Source organism: Schistocerca cancellata, chromosome 12 (assembly GCF_023864275.1).
Source record: "Schistocerca cancellata isolate TAMUIC-IGC-003103 chromosome 12, iqSchCanc2.1, whole genome shotgun sequence".
Taxonomy (NCBI): domain Eukaryota; kingdom Metazoa; phylum Arthropoda; class Insecta; order Orthoptera; family Acrididae; genus Schistocerca; species Schistocerca cancellata.
Genome location: NC_064637.1, coordinates 11,603,364 through 11,622,578, shown reverse-complemented (window position 1 = coordinate 11,622,578; position 19,215 = coordinate 11,603,364). Strand labels below are relative to the sequence as shown.

Sequence of the window (19,215 nt, the reverse complement as noted above, 5' to 3'; positions counted from 1 at the left end):
GAGATGCCGACACGAAAAGGGAGGAATGGAGATAAGGGTTCTACAACCAATTCACATCGAGGTCATTAGAGATGGAGCACGAGCTGGGAATGTTCCGAGGATGGGGAAGGAAACTGGCGATGACCTTGCAAAGGAAGCACCCTGGCATTTGCCTGAAGCAATCTAGGGAAATCACAGAAAACCTTAATCTGGATGGCCGTGCGTGGATTTGAACTGTCATCCTCAGGTTTGTGAGTCCGGGCTCCAATGCAACAACTCTGTTCTGGCTATTCGCGTACTGGGAGGTATTCGTGTGCGCTAGTGGAGAGGTCACCGGCAAATAAGAAAGCCCAAATAATTAATAATCGATACATATCGTTGCATATAGGCTGGTGCAAAAAACTTAAGGACGGATGTAGCTTCCGCTTGATGGGTCGTGGTCAGGTAACACAGCTCCATAAAACTTGGACCATATAGAGAAAGAACTGCTACATTGTAGTACAAAACTAACTGAAACAAAAACGCAATGAGACCAACAGAAGTTACACTTTCATTCAATAATTATGCTGAAGCCATTGCGATTCATGGTAGTCCCCAAGACATTGCAATTGGTGGGAAGTGTTTCTTAACAGGGTGTGTGATCACCACGGACGGTGATGCATGCTCTGCAACGTGCTTCCATGCTGGACGGAAGGTCAGTAAGGAGATCACGTGACGCGGCATTCTATTCTTTCACTTGCGTGGGTGACAACTGCTGTATGGTAGATGGTGCATGTGGGCGTCTTCCCAACGCATCTTGCCGGCCGGTGTGGCGCTACAGTCTGGAACCGCGCGACCGCTATGGTCGCAGGTTCGAATCCTGCCTCGGGGATGGATGTGTGTGATGTCCTTAGGTTTAAGTAGTTCTAAGTTCCAGGGGACTGATGACCTCAGATGTCAAGTCCCATAGTGCTCAGAGCCATTTGAACCCAACGCATCCCACACATTCCCGATGGGATTTAAGTCGGGTGGGCAGTCAGGCCAGTCCTTTCAGCAAATATCCTCTCGCCCCAGGAGCTGCTTCATCTGTGCTCTTCGATGCAGTCGCGCAATGTCATCCGTAAAAATGAAGTCAGAGAGAAATGCACCCTCGAAAAGACGTACATGAAGGAATACTGCTACAATAACGTCGACTCGTGGGTACGGCGTGTTCAAAGATGTCCAGATCAGGAGGCCCACGCAACGTTAAGCCTCCCCTCACCTGCACCATCAAAATGTTCGCGTTCGCAGTTGTTCCTGGGATGCATTACGTGCTCCTGCATTTCATTGTGTGAGGGTCGGACACGATCGTTTTGGTGCTCCAGGTGTTACAGTGTGGGAAGGAATAATGTTACTAGAGGATAGTGATCTCTAAATCTTTGAACACTGGTCAACATTACTGTGGTACTGTACTCCTTCCATATGTGCATCCGTCCACGGATGCATTTAGCCTTGTTGAGTGGAATGAACAGTTTAATGAGTATGGAATAATGATCTTGAATAAACAGAAGAAAAATGAAAGTAGTGTAGCAGATATGAGACAAGCGATAAATTTAACATCAAAATCAATGACTCCGAGGTAGATGAAGTGAAAGCATTCATCCACCTCGGAAGCAAAATGAGTTATAAAGAATGAAGCAAGGACATAAAAAGCAGATTAGAATAGACAAAGAGGGCATTCCTGTCCAACAGAAATCTACCACTGTCAAATACCGACTATTTCAGGCAGAAATTTACGTACGGAGCGCAGCATTGAATGGAGGAGAATCACAACAACCGGTAAAAAGAGAATCGAAGCGTTCGAGATGCGGTGTTACAGAAAGATGTTGAAAGTTAGGTGGGCTGATGACATTTGTAAAAAGGAAGTACTCTGCATAGAGAACGCTAACAAGGAGAAGGGACGGAATGACAGGACATGTGTTGAAACATCAGGCAACAACTTGCGTGGTACTAGGAGGGCTGCACAGGGTAAAAACTGGAGGAGGGAAGGAGGGGGGAGGGGAGACAGGAGGTCTGAGTACAACCGACAACTAATTGAGGACGCTGGGTACGCTGAGTGAAGAGGTTCACACAGGAGATGAAGTTGTGGTTGCTGCATTAAACCAGTCCGAAGACCGATTTAAAAAAAGAAATGAAGCTTACATGCCTGGTCTGAATTAAGATACTGTCGTTTTACGACCAATTTCATAACAGGTTTTTTATTGCAGTGGATGAATCAGCGGGCTAATCTGGCGACCATACCAGGACTCTCATTTGACATATGGCAGCTCCGACAGGGTCGCCATATTAGTAAGTTGTTAACTGCTGAAAAATTCGGAGTAGGTATTAAAGTCCATGGAGAAGAAATAAAAACGGAGGTTCGCCGATAACATTGTAATTCTGTCAGAGACAGCAAAGGACTTGGAAGAGCAGCTGAACGGAATGGACAGTGTCTTCAAAGGAGGATATAAGATGAACATCAACAAATGCAAAACGAGGATAATGGAATGTAGTCGAATTAAGTCGGGTGATGCTGAGGGAATTAGATTAGGAAATGAGACGCATAAAGCAGTAAAGGAGTTTTGCTATTTGTTGATGGTCGAAGTAGAGAGGATATAAAATGTAGACTGGCAATAGCAAGGAAATCGTTTCTGAAGATGAGAAAATTGTTAACATCGAGTATAGATTTAAGTGTCAGGAATTCGTTTCTGAAAGTATTTGTACGGAGTGTAGCCATGTATGGAAGTGAAACATGGACGATAAATAGTTTGGACAAGAAGAGAATAGAAGCTTTCGAAATGTGATGCTACAGAAGAATGCTGAAGATTAGATGGGTAGATCACATAACTAATGAGGAGGTATTGAATAGAATTGGGGACGAGTTTGTGGCACAACTTGAGTAGAAGAAGGGATCGGTTGGTAGGACATGTTCTGAGGCATCAGGGGATCAGAAATTTAGGATTGGAGGGCAGCGTGGAGGGTAAAAATCGTAGAGGGAGACCAAGAGATGAATACACTAAGCAGATTCAGAAGGATGTAGGTTGCAGTAAGTAGTGGGAGATGAAGAAGCTTGCACAGGATAGAGTAGCATGGAGAGCTGCATCAAACCAGTCTCTGGACTGAGGACCACGAGCACAACAACAACAACAACAACAACTGCTGATTCGTTCACTGCACTACAAATGCCTGTTACTTTCTAAAATGTAGGGCCGCAAGTGAGCGAGAAGTTTAAAAAAAAAATCCTGTTTAATATCGGAGTGGAGTCGTGCCTCGCCGTGTTGGAGCGACCAGTGCACAGTGTCAGCGGTGCTCGCTGCAGAGCTGCTGGCGCGGGCGTACATACGTACCTCGACTTTGGCGACGGCGGCGGGCGGCGTGGGCGTGCTGGGTGCCGAGTGGTTCTGGTGGTGCTGCTGGTGCTGGTGGTGCTGGTGCTGCTGGTGGTGGTGCTGGGCGGCCGCGGCCGCGTGCAGCCCGAAGAGCGCCTGCGCGTGCGCGTGCGCGTGGGCGTGCGCGTGCGGGTGCGGGGGCGGCAGCACGGGCGGCGGCAGCAGCGCGCCCGAGCGCAGCAGGTGGGCCTGCAGCTGCTGCAGCTGCGCGCTCGCCGACGGGTGCAGCCCCACCGCGGGGCTCATGGCGCCTGCGAGACAGCGGCAGTCCACTGTGGCACCCGTCCATTTTCACTCTTTCGCCACTACTTTTTCTATTTTTGTTAATGTGACCACCTCCTATGTTCCACTTCAGCCAGCAATAACAACTACCACATGGCAGGTGGCAGCACTAGCAGCCAGCCGGCGTGGCCGAGCGGTTCTAGGCGCTACAGTCTGGAACCGCGCCACAGCTACGGTCGAAGATTCGAATCCTGCCTGGGGCACGGATGTGTGTGATGTCTAGGTTAGTTAGGTTTAAGTCGTTCTAAGCTGTAGGGGACTGATGACCTCAGATGTTAAGTTTCACAGTGCTCAGAGCCATTTGAACCAGCACTAGCAGTGGAGGGGATATGTCGGGGTGGGATTGGTCAGCAGTGCAATTCATGTCGTAATGTGGAAATGGAGCAACTGACCAAATGGGTACATCAGCTATCCGGCCAAGGACGGAAGAATTTTCAAAACGGTTAAGTCTGGAAAGTCTTCACGTGGCACTACGGTTGAAGGATACTGTGAGTGGGAAAATGGAGCCGTCCAAAACCAGAGCCGAGGAAACTGTAGTGCACCACAGGTCAGAGATGACCGGGGTGAATGATGACGTCGTGTGCCGAGGGCCTCCCGTCGGGTAGACCGCTCGCCTGGTGCAAGTCTTTCGATTTGACGCCACCTCGGCGACTTGCGCGTCGATGGGGATGAAATGATCATTAGGACAACACAACAGCCAGTCCCTGAGCGGAGCAAATCTCCGACCCAGCCGGGAATCGAACCCTGGCCCTTAGGATTGACAGTCTGTCGCGCGGACCACTCAGCTACCGGGGGAGGACACCGGGGTGAATGACGGCGGAGGAGATGTGTACGTACGGTCGAACAGATGTGCAACTATCGAGCGACTGACCGTCCAGATGAATTGAGGGGCTGAGGACAGTGTCTCATCGACATCTGCATTGGCATCTGCAGCAGGTACCCGGTTCGCGCACACGTGCTGACTGGCGTCGGTGGGCAACTGATGTCCACCGTGTGGTGACAGGTGGCTGTTTCAGATGAATAATGTTTTATGCTCGTTCGGACGGATGGCCATTGCCGTGTACGTCCCTGCAACAATCGTCAGAAGTGTGCAGCCCCCAGTAGGGTGTTTCCGTGGCAATGTCTGTGTGATTTCGTCATTCTGGAAGGAACAACGGATCAACATAAGTACGCATCTGTATTTGGGAATCGTGTCCACCCCTACACGAACTTCGTATTTTCCTCAGCACGATGGTACCTACCGTCAGGACAATGCAACGTGTGACACAACTCTCAGCGAATGTGTGTGGTTTGAAGGGCACCTGGATTAGTTTACTGTACACCTCTGGCCACCAGAATCTCCGTATTTAAACCGAGTCCTGAATTTGTGGGACCATCTCGATTCGGCTGTTCGCACCACGGGTCCTAAACAGACAAACCTATCGCGTCGGAGTCGGCGCCATTCCACATCCCTGTCTGTACCTTCCAGAAGCTCACTAACTCTTTCCTATGTGTCCACATTGCGAAAGTTGACTATACGGGCTTATGATACTAACGTGACTCAGTTCGTAAGGGGCAGAGGGACCGGGCCCCACCAGAAATTAGTGATACAGTTTTATACTGCGTATTTTTTTCAGTGTTTTATGAAACAGTTTGAGTATGACACGATCTGGTGCCAGAGAGAGTTACGAGTGTCCAACGTGGAAAGAGAGGACTGGACCTCGGGGCTGTACATCGCATCCACATCGAGGCCGTTAGAGATGGAGCACGAGATCGGAATGCTCCAAGGGTGGGGAACGAAGCTGTCAGACTAGAGGTAATCAGCCGCAGTTTCCTAGGCTCCGACGCTCTGACAAGGGGAGGGCGCCAATTGTGAAATTCAGATTCGATTCATACTGCGCATAATAAAAGCTCATGGCCAGAGGTGTAATGTGGCAAAGCACCAAGATGCACTTCTCAGCCGTTGTCGAGAAAATCGACAGTTAAAAGAAACCGTTGCGGTGAAATACTCTTTACGATTAACAATTTTCTGCAGCGTCGTGGCGCAGCGGTAAGCGCTCGGGTTCGTAATCCGAAGGTCGCTGGATCGAATCTCGCGCCATGCAACATTTTTTTTATTATTAGTTTTTTGTATTTAAAATATATATAAACTATTAATGAATTGCTTATACATGTTTGTGAAGGCGGATCGCTCTCCAATTGTACCGCCTCCATTTTTCCGTTTGTTTAACAGGGCGTACCAAAGGTCTCACGTCCGCACTGATTTTCGACGGTGTTATAACTTGCGCTAGGGACCGCATCTACCTTCTTTCGAAGTTAGCAGGCAACTACGCTGTTATGCGGCGGCTCGTTTCGGCCCATTCAAAATCTGTCCTTCACGTACGAGCGAGTAACGGAGTTTATATTTCATACCTGCCACAGCAAATTTATGTTCGTGGGGTTTCTAATCTAATTCGAACGTTTGACTTACGCTATACGTATTCCTTTCGGAATATCGTTTCAGCGTCTTCCGTTAACTACACGTGGTTAACATTATGAAGACAATTAATAACATTTGTGAAATACAACTTTGTTTGCGGAAAACATAATGATGTTCGAAGTCGCCAGTTTTTCCACGACAAACGACTTTCAACAACTTATTATATGCATGATTGTTGCAACTGATTGCCGGGAATTATATATATATATATATATATATATATATATATATATATATATATATACACACATTTGAATTACAAAAAACTAAAACAAAAAAAGGTTGCATGGCGGGAGATTCGATCCGGTGACCTTCGGATTACGAACCCGTGCGCTTAACGCTGCGCCACGACGCTGCAGAAAACTGTTAATCGTAGAGAGTATTTCACCGCAACGGTTTTTTTTAACTGTCGATTTTCTCGACAACGGCTGAGAAGTGCATCTTGGTGCTTTGCCACATTACACCTCTGGCCATGAGCTTTTATTATGCGCAGTATGAATCGAATCTGAATTTCACAATTGGCGGCCTCCCCTTGTGAGCTGCTCCTTCCTCGAGCCACCCACCAGCCCACCGTTTGACGGTGACGGACCTGTTATCCTCAGCCGGGGCCAGAGGCTCGTGGCCTGTAGCCCACTCCCGGCCGCCCCAGCCCTCGGGGCCACCACGGACGGACTGGTTCACACGTACACCTCCTCCCCCGCACCTCGACGAACCCTGCTGCCTGTCACTCTCTCACCCGCACCTGTGCACAGTGTCTCGGGATTTCCCCTTACATCACTTAACGCACCTTCCTGTAGGTCAACTAGGGCCGTTGGAAAATATCGATATATCGGTATATGAAACAGCAGATATCGAAATACCACAGTTTACAAATTCATATTGACTTTTTGATCAGACGTTATTTCGTTCCAAAGATGTTATCGAGGAGGTGGTCACGATGTTAGTGTTACTCACCGGCGGAGAGGTGCCCGTAGCTGCCGCTGGCGCTGGAGGAGCGGCTGCCGGCGCCGTTGACGATGGAGGCCAGCGAGTTGGGCGAGAAGCGGATCATCGAGTTGATGTCGAAGGAGTCCGAGTACGGCGACGAGGACAGCGCGCGCTTCCTGCTCTGGCGCAGGCTGCCCGGCCGCGGGCTGGTCAGCCGCGAACCTGCAGCACCACAGAACACCACCCTGCACTGCAGCTGCTGCAGGCACCAAAGGCAGGCGGCGACGGCGGCAGTGTGTTCCGGGCACACCACAGCTCGGCACACTGCTGCCGCAGAAACACACACACACACACGCACACATACAATTTGTTTATCTGCCACATTCTGTCGAAGTACTGGACCAACTGCTGTCCCATCTCTGGGCAGCCGACTGGGTAGTCATGCCCCCTGTGGTCGTCCACATTTACAGACCTCACCTCGTCTTGTGAGGCCCATCCTTTCCACACAAACCTTCCAATTTCTTTTCCTTGTCTACATTCATTAATCTCGTATTACACACTGATCTGCTATCGACACATTTCTTCTTTCGTCCCACACAGTGACGCCTTGGGTCACTTTCAGTACCTTCGTTTTCACTCTAGTTAACTTTTATCTTTTTCGTTTCTGCTGCAGATGTCAAGCCTGGACGCACCATTGTTTTATACAGGGTGTTACAAAACGGTACGGTCAAACTTTCAGGAAACATTCCTCACACACAAATAAAGAAAAGATGTTATGTGGACATGTGTCCGGAAACGCTTACTTTCCATGTTAGAGCTCATTTTATTACTTCTCTTCAAATCACAGGAAAGCTTTTCTGAAGAAGAGAAATTTGTTAACATCGAGTATAGATGTAAGTGTCAGGAAGTCGTTTCTAAAAGTATTTGTATGGAGTGTAGCCATGTATGGAACTGAAACATGGACGATAAATAGTTTGGACAGGAAGAGAATAGAAGCTTCCGAAATGTGGTGCTACAGAAGAATGCTACATGGGTAGATCACATAACTAATGAGGAGGTATTGAATAGAATTGGGGAGAAGAGGACTTTGTGGCACAACTTGACAAGAAGAAGGGACCGGTTGGTAGGACATGTTCTGAGGCATCAAGGAATCACAAATTTAGCATTGGAGGGCAGCGTGAAGGGTAAAAATCGTAGAGGGAGACGTAGAGATGAATACACTAAGCAGATTCAGAAGGATGTAGGTTGCAGTAAGTACTGGGAGATGAAGAAGCTTGCACAGGATAGAGTAGCAGGGAGAGCTGCATCAAACCAGTCTCTGGACTGAGGACCACAACAGCAACAACATCTCGTGTACCCATTGCTACCAAATATCAGCCAATTTGGAGATGCCTAAATAAGGGTGAAACACGCCACTTGCGAATAATACAAAATTTTAACACAGCAACCGAGACTGCTTTTTTCTTCAGTCGTTAAGTTTCGCACAGCAGAGTAGTAAGGTAAGGTAGGCAGGTCAGGGGCTGTACTTACCGTCCAGCGAGAAGGCGAACTCGGCGCTGGCCACGGTGGAGGCGGCTGGCAGCTCGGTGAGCGACCGCGGCGCCAGGTAGTCGGGACTCAGCGCCAGGCCTGCCAACATCGTCAACAAACATGTCACTACCATCATAATGAACAGTAGTCCGGACTCAGCGCCAGGCCTGCCAACACCATCAACAAACATGTCACTACCATCATAATGAACAGTAGTCCGGACTCAGCGCCAGGCCTGCCAACACCGTCAATAAACATGTCACTATCATCATAATGAACAGTAGTCCCGACTCAGCATCAGGCCTGCCAACATCGTCAAGAAACATGTCACTACCATCATAATGAACACCGTCAAAAATCGTGACCGACGCCAGCACATATCACACTCATCCAACTGTCGCTCATTTCAATCAATCACCACAGCATCCCCATGTACGGGCTCTATACGGCAACTGTTTGCGACGTATCTCAGTGTTGTAGAGGACACTGAGACGAACAGTTTGATCCAGGGACACTATCGAGCCGGGAAGCAACCTCAAATTCGCCTACAAAACGTACCTATTCTGCAGATGATGTCGAATCTCCTCTCCTGGTCTTGCGCCAGCATCCCTTATTAACATCAGTAAGTTAACCATTCCTGAGACGGAAATGAACGAAAAACGACTTTTGAACATGTTGTCGAGAAACTAATTACATTCCCAATTGGATACTAACTACCTGTTACAGTCAGAGTCGCCTCTTATTAAGAATTCCAGACAAACCACACCATTTGTTAATTTTAAGTGTAAAGTAAAATATACAGAAATGTCAGTTTTACAACCTGTAAGTGTACGACTAAGCCAGAGACTTAAGAGGGCGAAACGATATTCCAAAACGTGGCGCAGCGCGCATGTGCTGGAACTTAACTCACTTTTACAGGCCGATTTGAGGTCGCTTTCCTGCCCGAAAGACACCGAGTGTCATATACCAGTTTCTTCGTCTAGACTCGACCTACGCCACTGTGGTAGGTTGTAAACAGTTATCGCTTACACTCTGTACATCCATTCCCTGCAAACGAAGCCGGCCGGAGGGGCCGAGCGGTTCTAGGCGCTACAGTCTGCGTCGGGCATTGGTGTGTGTGATGTCATTAGGTTAGTTAGGTTTAAGTAGTCCTAAGTTCTAGGACCCATAGTGCTCAGAGCCATCTCAGCAGTGTGAGCGATACTTCGGAGGTTGTAATATAGTGCTAGAGCCGTCATGTAAAGCCGGTTCTTAGGCTTTCTCGGGACAGTTTACGTCTATCTATCTTCACGTTCGAAGTCAGAGAGTTCCACGGAGGGCCGCATTCTGCTGTCTGAGGTCGCTGATACGGAGTACCTGGCAGTAGGTGGCAGCACAGTGCACCTAATATGAAACACGTACGTTTTAGGGGGGTGTCCGGATAGTTTTGATCACACAGTCCATTACGTGGCTGTGTCGTCGCTCGAGTATTGTGTACGCAGAATAATACGAGGGCAGTTCAATAACTAATGCAACACATTTTTTTTCTCGGCCAGTTTTGGTTGAAAAAACCGGAAATTTGTTGTGGAATATTTTCAAACATTCCCGCTTCGTCTCGTATAGTTTCATTGACTTCCGACAGGTGGCAGCGCTGTACGGAGCTGTTAAAATGGCGTCTGTAACGGATGTGCGTTGCAAACAACGGGCAGTGATCGAGTTTCTTTTGGCGGAAAACCAGGGCATCTCAGATATTCATAGGCGCTTGCAGAATGTCTACGGTGATCTGGCAGTGGACAAAAGCACGGTGAGTCGTTGGGCAAAGCGTGTGTCATCATCGCCGCAAGGTCAAGCGAGACTGTCTGATCTCCCGCGTGCGGGCCGGCCGTGCACAGCTGTGACTCCTGCAATGGCGGAGCGTGCGAACACACTCGTTCGAGATGATGGACGGATCACCATCAAACAACTCAGTGCTCAACTTGACATCTCTGTTGGTAGTGCTGTCACAATTGTTCACCAGTTGGGATATTCAAAGGTTTGTTCCCGCTGGGTCCCTCGTTGTCTAACCGAACACCATAAAGAGCAAAGGAGAACCATCTGTGCGGAATTGCTTGCTCGTCATGTGGCTGAGGGTGACAATTTCTTGTCAAAGATTGTTACAGGCGATGAAACATGGGTTCATCACTTCGAACCTGAAACAAAACGGCAATCAATGGAGTGGCGCCACACCCACTCCCCTACCAAGAAAAAGTTTAAAGCCATACCCTCAGCCGGTAAAGTCACGGTTACAGTCTTCTGGGACGCTGAAGGGGTTATTCTGTTCGATTTTCTTCCCCACGGTCAAACGATCAACTCTGAAGTGTATTGTGCTACTCTTCAGAAATTGAAGAAACGACTTCAGCGTGTTCGTAGGCACAAAAATCTGAACGGACTTCTCCTTCTTCATGACAACGCAAGACCTCACACAAGTCTTCGCACCCGAGAGGAGCTCACAAAACTTCAGTGGACTGTTCTTCCTCATGCACCCTACAGCCCCGATCTCGCACCGTCGGATTTCCATATGTTTGGCCCAATGAAGGACGCAATCCGTGGGAGGCACTACGCGGATGATGAAGTTATTGATGCAGTACGACGTTGGCTCCGACATCGACCAGTGGAATGGTACCGTGCAGGCATACAGGCCCTCATTTCAAGGTGGCGTAAGGCCGTAGCATTGAATGGAGATTACGTTGAAAAATAGTGTTTTGTAGCTAAAAGATTGGGGAATAACCTGGTGTATTTCAATGCTGAATAAAACAACCCCTGTTTCGGAAAAAAAATGTGTTGCATTACTTATTGAACTGCCCTCGTACATGAGTACGGCAGTTGCCCGTGCGGCCGGTGTGCTGGCTGCTGGTGTACCCCAGGGGCCTGGACGCCGCACTGGACGCGGCCGGGCACTACGGCGGGGCGGGGCGGGGCGGCGCGGCGCCTGACCGACGTCCCTGCGACGGCGTCCATCACGGGAGACGCTAATCGCTCGCATTAGGCGCTCCCCGGTCCCGCCCAGCGCAGACTTACGGCCTCCAGTTCTCCAGGCTCCACTTCTCCAGGCTCCAGCCGCTCGCCCACCAGGCCCGCAACTTGCCGCGCACATGTGCAGGCGCTGGTCTCGCACTGTCCACGCTAGGACTGCTGGTATTGTTAAAAAAATATCGGGTATCCGGTACATCGACATTTTACGAGGGCTAATCAATAAAGAATGATCTTTTTTGTTTACGGTCATAATTTCTCGCGCTGAAATTTAATATTATGATATTCTGTTAGCTTAGTAGTTTCATTGTTGGGACTCCTGGCTCCCGCCTGTGAGAGGCTGATTAGTAATCTGCATTGGTGGCCAAAGACTTCCAGGGCAAGAAGTCGCTCTCATTCTGCCAACGCCCTCGGAGGAGTGGAAAGAGGTTCAGGGCACTCTCTTGTCCTAGGGGTGGGAAACTGCCACTGAGGGCGGAAGAATCGGCACTAATCGACGACATGAGGATTCAGAAGGGAATGGAAACCACTGCATTAAAGACACGTAACAGAAGTGTCACGACGATCTCTCCACTTTCGCTGTACGGGACAAAAACTGACAACAACGTTGCGTCTGCGGTCCATCAATGTATGGGCAGTTCAGTAAAGAACGATCACAGTTTTTTTTGTGGTCATAATTTCGCGCGCTAAAATTTAATCTTACGATATTCTGTTAGGTTAATGTGCAACAAACACGACGTAGTAGTTTCATTATTGGGACTCCTGGTGAGAGGCAGGCAGGGTCAGACGTGTTCAGTATCGTCTACGCTGCAGTGGAGGTAAGACGCGAGGGACAATATGCAGGTTTGAAATTCTGCTTTCATCCCAATAAATCATCAACTGAGGCCGCTACGATGAGTGTGTTCTTCCCTACAGCACGGCTCGAAGGTGGTTTAAAATGTTTAAAGAGGGGAGACAGTCAATTTCGAAGGCAGGTAGACCCGGTGCTCCAGTTATTGGTCCTGCGGAAGAAAACATCAACTCTGCTGCTGTCATTGTGAGAAATGATCACTTTCTGAAATACTCAACATTTCACTGGCTGCCACCCGCACGTTGGTGACAGAAAAATTACACACGACACGTGTTTCTGCGCGATGGGTTCCAAGACTGTCGATTCCCTGGGAAAAGGACATTCGCGTGCGGGTCTGCATGCAGTTAAAGTTGATGTTGGAGGAAGATCTGCAGTTTCTTTCAAATGTAGTCTCTGCTGATGGAACTTGGCTACATGATTTTGATCCTGAGAGCAAACAGCAAAGCTCAGTGTGGAAATCTCCTTCATCACCAGCCCGATAAAAAGGAAAAGTGGTTGCTTCTGCTGGGAAACTTACGGTCATCTCATTCTTTGATATTCGTGGAATGGTTTATCAGCACGTTGTACCTGCACACACAACAGAAACTGGCAATACTACAGGGATGTCCTGAAAACATTGCAAGTCCATATCAGGCGCAAAAGACCACATCTCCGTGTGAAGCACGCTGAACACTGCACCACGATAACGCGCGGCCGCATATTGCCGCTGTTGTTGCTGAGTATCTTGCAAAAATCAACGTGAAGTGCATCCCTCACCCACCCTACAGTCCGGATTTAGCCCTATCTGACTCTTTTCTACTACCTAACGTGAAGAAACGCCTTCGTGGGAGGCATTATCAGCCATCAGAGGCAGTGCTGAGGGCTGGGTAGGCGATTATGAAGGACCTCTCAAAAAATGGTTTCCAGCACTTATTAGAAGACTGGCAGAAACGCTGGGACAAGTGCATCGCACTCATGAGAGACTGAGAACGACCACCAAAATTATGAGGATGAGTAAAGGTATGTCGTCAAAAGAAAATTATGGTCATTCATTATTTTATAGTCCTCATAAAATAATTTCATTATGAGCTCTAGATGTATTAAAAAAACATATTGATACATCGGTGGATAAAATATTGGCCTACGGCGTATAAAAATATCGGCTCCACATCGTAAATATACTGGCGGTTTTAGAGATGTAGGCTTAAGCATTGGCTTATTAGGAAAGCGTTTCTGAAGAAGAGAAATTTGTTAACATCGAGTATTGATTTAAGTGTCAGCACGTCGTTTCTGAAAGTATTTATATGGAGTGTAGCCATGTATGGAAGTGAAACGTGGACGATAAATAGTTCGGACAAGAAGAGAATAGAAGCTTTCGAAATGTGGTGCTACAGAAGAATGCTGAAGATTAGATGGGTAGATCACATAACTAATGAGGAGGTATTGAACACAATTGGGGAGAAGAGGAGTTTGTGGCAGAACTTGACTGGAAGAAGGGATCGGTTGGTAGGACATGTTCTGAGGTATCAAGGGATCACCAATTTAGCATTGGAGGGCAGCGTGGAGGGTAAAAATCGTAGAGGGAGACCAAGAGATGAATACACTAAGCAGATTCAGAAGGATGTAGGTTGCAGTAGGTACTGGGAGATGAAGAAGCTTGCACAGGATAGAGTAGCATGGAGAGCTGCATCAAACCAGTCTCAGTATTGGAGACCACAACAACAACAACAACAACAACATATATTCTGTGCAGCCTGCCTATAGCCCGTAGAACAAAAATAGAAGGGGAAAAGCTGGCAACGTTCATGCTTGCCGATGACCAATGGTAACTGCAAGTAAGTGCCGCAATAGAAGGTGACAGATGGGTCCGTCGTTCGGATTCGCCACATATCGTATTTTTCCGGAACACTTGATGTCGCCTCCGCTGTTATTTTCATTTCTGCCAACGCCAGCGACCTAGCGATCACAGTGTCGAAATTGCGTGGCGAAATGAAACGTTGCAGTTTCTGTTGGTAGCGCCGAGCGCCGTTTACGACAGCATTTCTGCTCGTCATCGCAAAGACCAGTAGTGTCATTGTTAATCAGACCCAGCAGCCGTTTTTGAAGAACGCCGACGTGAAGAATTAACACACTAAGTTAACAATTGTTTTTTATCGCAACTGGTGTGCTATTTCTTGACGTCGGGTATCTTATTATTCCATTCACCCGCCACCCCAACCATCACAGTTCATTCGGATGTCTTCTTTCTGCCACTTATACTTGCTTCACACAGACAGCAAAAGAAAAACACAGGACGTGTTGAAAGCTCAAAAAGTAGTAGACTCTTGTGTCGACTAACGTAAAATTATGTTCTACTAAAATTTAAAAAAAAAACAGCTTGAAATATTAACCGAAAATTGTGAACAATATAATATAAAATAAAAATATGGGTACTCGGTATCGCCTTTTCGATATCGATATGTCGGGGAAAAATATCGGCGACATATACACTGAAGAGCCGAAAAACTGTTACACCTGGCTAATATCGTGTAGGGCCCCCTCGAGCACGCGGAAGAGCCGCAACACGACGTGGCAGTGACTCGACTAATGTCTGAAGTAGTGCTGGAGGGATCTGACACCATCAATCCTGCAAGGCTGCCCATAAATCCGTAAGAGTAAGAGGGGGTGGAGACCTCTTCTGAACAGCACTTTGCAAGGCACCCCAGATATGCTCAATAATTTTCATAACTGGGGAGCTTGGTGGCCAGCGGAAGTGTTTTAAGCTCAGAAGAGTGTTCCTGGAGCCACTCTGTAGCAATTCTGGATTTGTGAGACGTAGCAATGTCCTGGCCAAGTCCGCCGGAATGCACAATGGGCACGAACGGATGCAGGTGATCAGACAGGATGCTTACGTACGTGTCACCTGTCAGAGTCGTATCTAGACGTATCAGGGGTTCCATACCACTCCAACTGCACACGCCCCACACCATCACAGAGCACCCACCACAGGCCCTTGCACACGTGCAGGGGACATGGATTCGTGAGGTTGTCTCCATACCCGTACACGTGCATCCGCTCGATACCAGGTGACGTGGCTCCAGTCACCGACAGTCCACACAGGCCACTGTCGGTGTTGACGGGCCCAGGCGAGGCGTATAGCTTTGCGTCCTGCTGTCATCAAGGATACGCGAGTGGGCCTTCGGCTCCAAAAGCCCATACCGATGACGTTTCGTTGAATGGTTCGCACGCTGACACTTGTTGATGTTGATGTTCACTGGAATCTGAACCAGTCTGCGGAAGGGTTGCACTTCTGGCACGTTACCGATTCTCTCCTCCCGTCGTCGGTCTCGTTCTTGCATGATCATTTTCCAGCCGCTACGATGTCGGCGATTTGATGTTCAACCGGACTGCTGATGTTCACGGTACAACCGTGAAATAGTCATACTGGACAATCCCTTCATAGCTTCCTCGGAGCCCCTTGTGCGCCGACTGTAACACGACGTTCAAAGGCCGGCCGGTGGTTAAATGTTGAAATGTGTGTGAAATCTTATGGGACTTAACTGCTAAGGTCATCAGTCCCTAAGCTTACACACTACTTAACCTAAATTGTCCTAAGGACAAACACACACACCCATGCCCGAGGGACGACTCGAACCTCCGCCGGGAACAGCCGCACAGCCCATGACTGCAGTCCCTAAGCTTACACACTACTTAACCTAAATTGTCCTAAGGACAAACACACACACCCATGCCCGAGGGAGGACTCGAACCTCCGTCGGGACCAGCCGCACAGCCCATGACTGCAGCCCCCGTAGACCGCTCGGCTAATCCCGCGCGCCCGCCGTTGTGGCCGAGCGGTTCTAGGCGCTACAGGTTGAAACCGCGCGACCACTACGGTCGCAGGTTCGAATCCTGCCTCGGGCATGGATGTGTGTGATGTCCTTAGGTTAGTTAAGTTTTCGTAGGAGACTGATGACCTTGAAGTTAAATCCCATAGTGCTCAGAGCCATTTGAACCATTTTTTAACCACTTTCTAACTCACTTAAATCTTGATAACCTGCCACTGTACCAGCAGTAACCGATCTAAGAACTTGTCTTATATAGGCATTGCCGACTGCAGCGCCATATTCTGCCTGTTTACATATTTCTGGATTTGAATATACATGCCTATACCAGTTTCTTTGGCGCTTCAGTGCACATCGATATTTTTTTTGGAAATAAGGTCGCTATTTTATCAACTGCCCTAATTCAAGCCCCCACGACCGGACCATTAGGCAGGTTACAGGGGCGCCTAAGTAGCGGGTGACGTGTGTACGGGACAAGGAGTGCCCGAGTGGCTGCCGGGGAAGACATGGAACTAGGGAGCAGCGGCGACTTCCGGGAAGTCGGGTATTAGGCGCGCCTCTGGCGGCACCAGGGGATCCCGGCAGGCGAACCACGGACCGTGCACCACTCGCCGGCTCTGGTGTGGCAGACACGGAAGCAGCTGGCGTTTCGACAGCAGCCGCCGTCATCATCAACATCATCAACAACAACAACACCACGCGTTCCTCTACCATTTCCCTGGGGTAACTATGAAGTCTTAAGTATTAGTTCGAAAAAATCAACATCAGCACCGTTCAGTAAATAACATCCCAAACAAATTTCGGCCGTGCTGTCGGTCGTCGTTACGGACGGGAGGAGGGGTTTGGATGCACAAAGGACAACATTTTGGTCGTCTACCATTGCTTCGTCTCCTACCTTCCAAACTTCACAGAAGGTCTCCTGCGAAACTTTCAGAACTGGCACTAGTTTCATGTCAGCGCACACTCCGCTGCGAAGTGAAAATCTCATTTTGGAAACATTCCCCAGGCTGTGGCTAAGCCATGTGTCCGCCGTATCCTTTCTTCCAGGAGTGCTAGTTCTGCAAGGTTCTGTTAAGTTTGGAAGGTAGGAGACGAGATACTGGCAGAAGTAAAGCTGTGAGGACGGGGCGTGAGTTGTGCCTGGGTAGCTCAGCTGGTAGAGCACTTCCCCGCGAAAGGCAAAGGTCCCGAGTTCGAGTCTCGGTCCGGCACACAGTTTTAATCTCCCAGGAAGTTTCAAGAAAACAAGTGTATGGCACTGTTGTTAGATCGGTTGCTGCTGCTACAGTGGCAGGTTATCAAGGTTTAACTGAGTCTGAACGTGGTGGTGTCGGCACACGGGCGATGGGTCACTGCGTCTCCGAGGTAGCGACGAAGTGGGGATTTTCCCGTACGACCGTTTCATTTCACGAGTGTGCCGTGAATACCAGGGATTCCGTAAAACATCAAATCTCCGACATCGCCGCAGCCGGAAGAAGATTCTAATGGGACGTTTGAAGAGAATCTTCAACATGAAAAGTGCAACCCTTACGCAAATTTGCTGTAGATTTCAATGCTGGGCGATCAATAAGTGTCAGCGTGTGAACCAATCAACGAAATGTCATCTATATGGTCTTTCGGAGCCAAAGACCCACTCGTGTACCCTGGATGACTGCACGACAGAAAGCTTTACGCCTCACCTGGGCCCGTCACCACCGACATTGGACTGTTGATGACTGGAAACATGTTGCCTGGTCGGACGAGTCTCGTTTCGAGTTACATCGAGCAGAGGGACGTGTACGGGTATGGAGACACAACCTCATGAATGCGTGGACCCTGCGTATCAGCAGGAGATTGTCAAAGCTGGTGGAGGCGCTCTAATGGTGTGGGACGTGTGCAGTTGGAGTGATATGGAACCCCTGATACGTCTAGATACGACTCTGACAGGTGACACGCACGTAAGCATCCTGTCTGAACACCTGCATCCATTCGTGTCGATTGTGCATTCCGACGGGCAGTCCCAGCAGGACAATGTGACACCTCACACGCCGGCCGCTGTGGCCGGGCGGTTCTAGGCGCTTCAGTCCGAAACTGCGCTGCTGCTACGGTCGCAGGTTCGAATACTGCGTCGGGCATGGATGTGTGTGAGGTCCTTAGGTTAGTTAGGTTTAAGTAGTTCTAAGTCTAGGGGATTGATGACCTCAGATGTTAAGTCCCATAGTGCTCAGAGCCATTTTGAACACTTCACACGCCCAGAATTGGTGCAGACTGGCTCCAGGAACACTCTTCTGCGATTAAGGGGGCAGGACGTCAAACGGGCTGACTTGGAGCAGGAGAGGCACCACAGAACATTTTAATTTCCACTTTCTATACTTTTATAAATAAATTCATAAAACTTTAACACCATGAGCAGGAAGGATTAGGGATCGACACCCGTAGCAGTGGAAGTTCAAAAACGTAACAAAAACAATTTTTCTTACATCTGAAATTTCATCAGTTTTGCACTTATTATTGGCTGCATTTATTCCTATAGGTACACTTTTCTTCACAAGTAGGAGAGATTATTCGATGAATTTTGCACAGCATACGAACCATAGTTACAGGTGTATGAAACTCTAGAATTTTCCAAATATATTAGAAACTGTGGTAAAAATTGAGATAATTAACTATAAAACTTGACGTCCTACCCCCCTTAAACTCTTCCGCTAGCCACCAAAGTTTCCAGACACGAACATTACTGAGCACGTCTGGGATGCCTCGCAACGTTTTGTTCACAAGAGATCTCCACCCCCTCGTACTCTTACAGATTTACAGACAACCCTGCAGGATTCATGGTATCAATTGACTCCATTACTACTTCAAACATTAATTCAATCCATACCACGTCGTGTTGCGCCACGCGAGAGCCCTACACCATATTAGGTAGGTGTACCAGTTTCTTTAGCTATTCAGCGTATTTTGTTATCTTTTCAGTAGCTAAGCAGCTAACAGGAATCGGTGAACTGTCTACACAGCTCGCACGTACCCGGCCTC

The 19,215-nt window shown here is 48.5% G+C and overlaps 1 protein-coding gene across 1 annotated transcript in view; it reads right to left on the bottom strand.

Annotated features, from left to right (window-relative positions):
• LOC126109820 (transcriptional activator cubitus interruptus-like) overlaps positions 1-19,215 on the bottom strand; it is a gene marked incomplete at its 5' end in the record, with an annotated part of 124,241 nt that overhangs the window by 57,732 nt on the left and 47,294 nt on the right. Inside the window, 4 exons of the mRNA XM_049914878.1 lie at positions 3,324-3,491; positions 3,555-3,616; positions 7,060-7,254; positions 8,563-8,661. Coding sequence (XP_049770835.1) covers positions 3,324-3,491; positions 3,555-3,616; positions 7,060-7,254; positions 8,563-8,661 — 524 coding nt within the window. The remainder of the gene's footprint in view (positions 1-3,323; positions 3,492-3,554; positions 3,617-7,059; positions 7,255-8,562; positions 8,662-19,215) is intronic.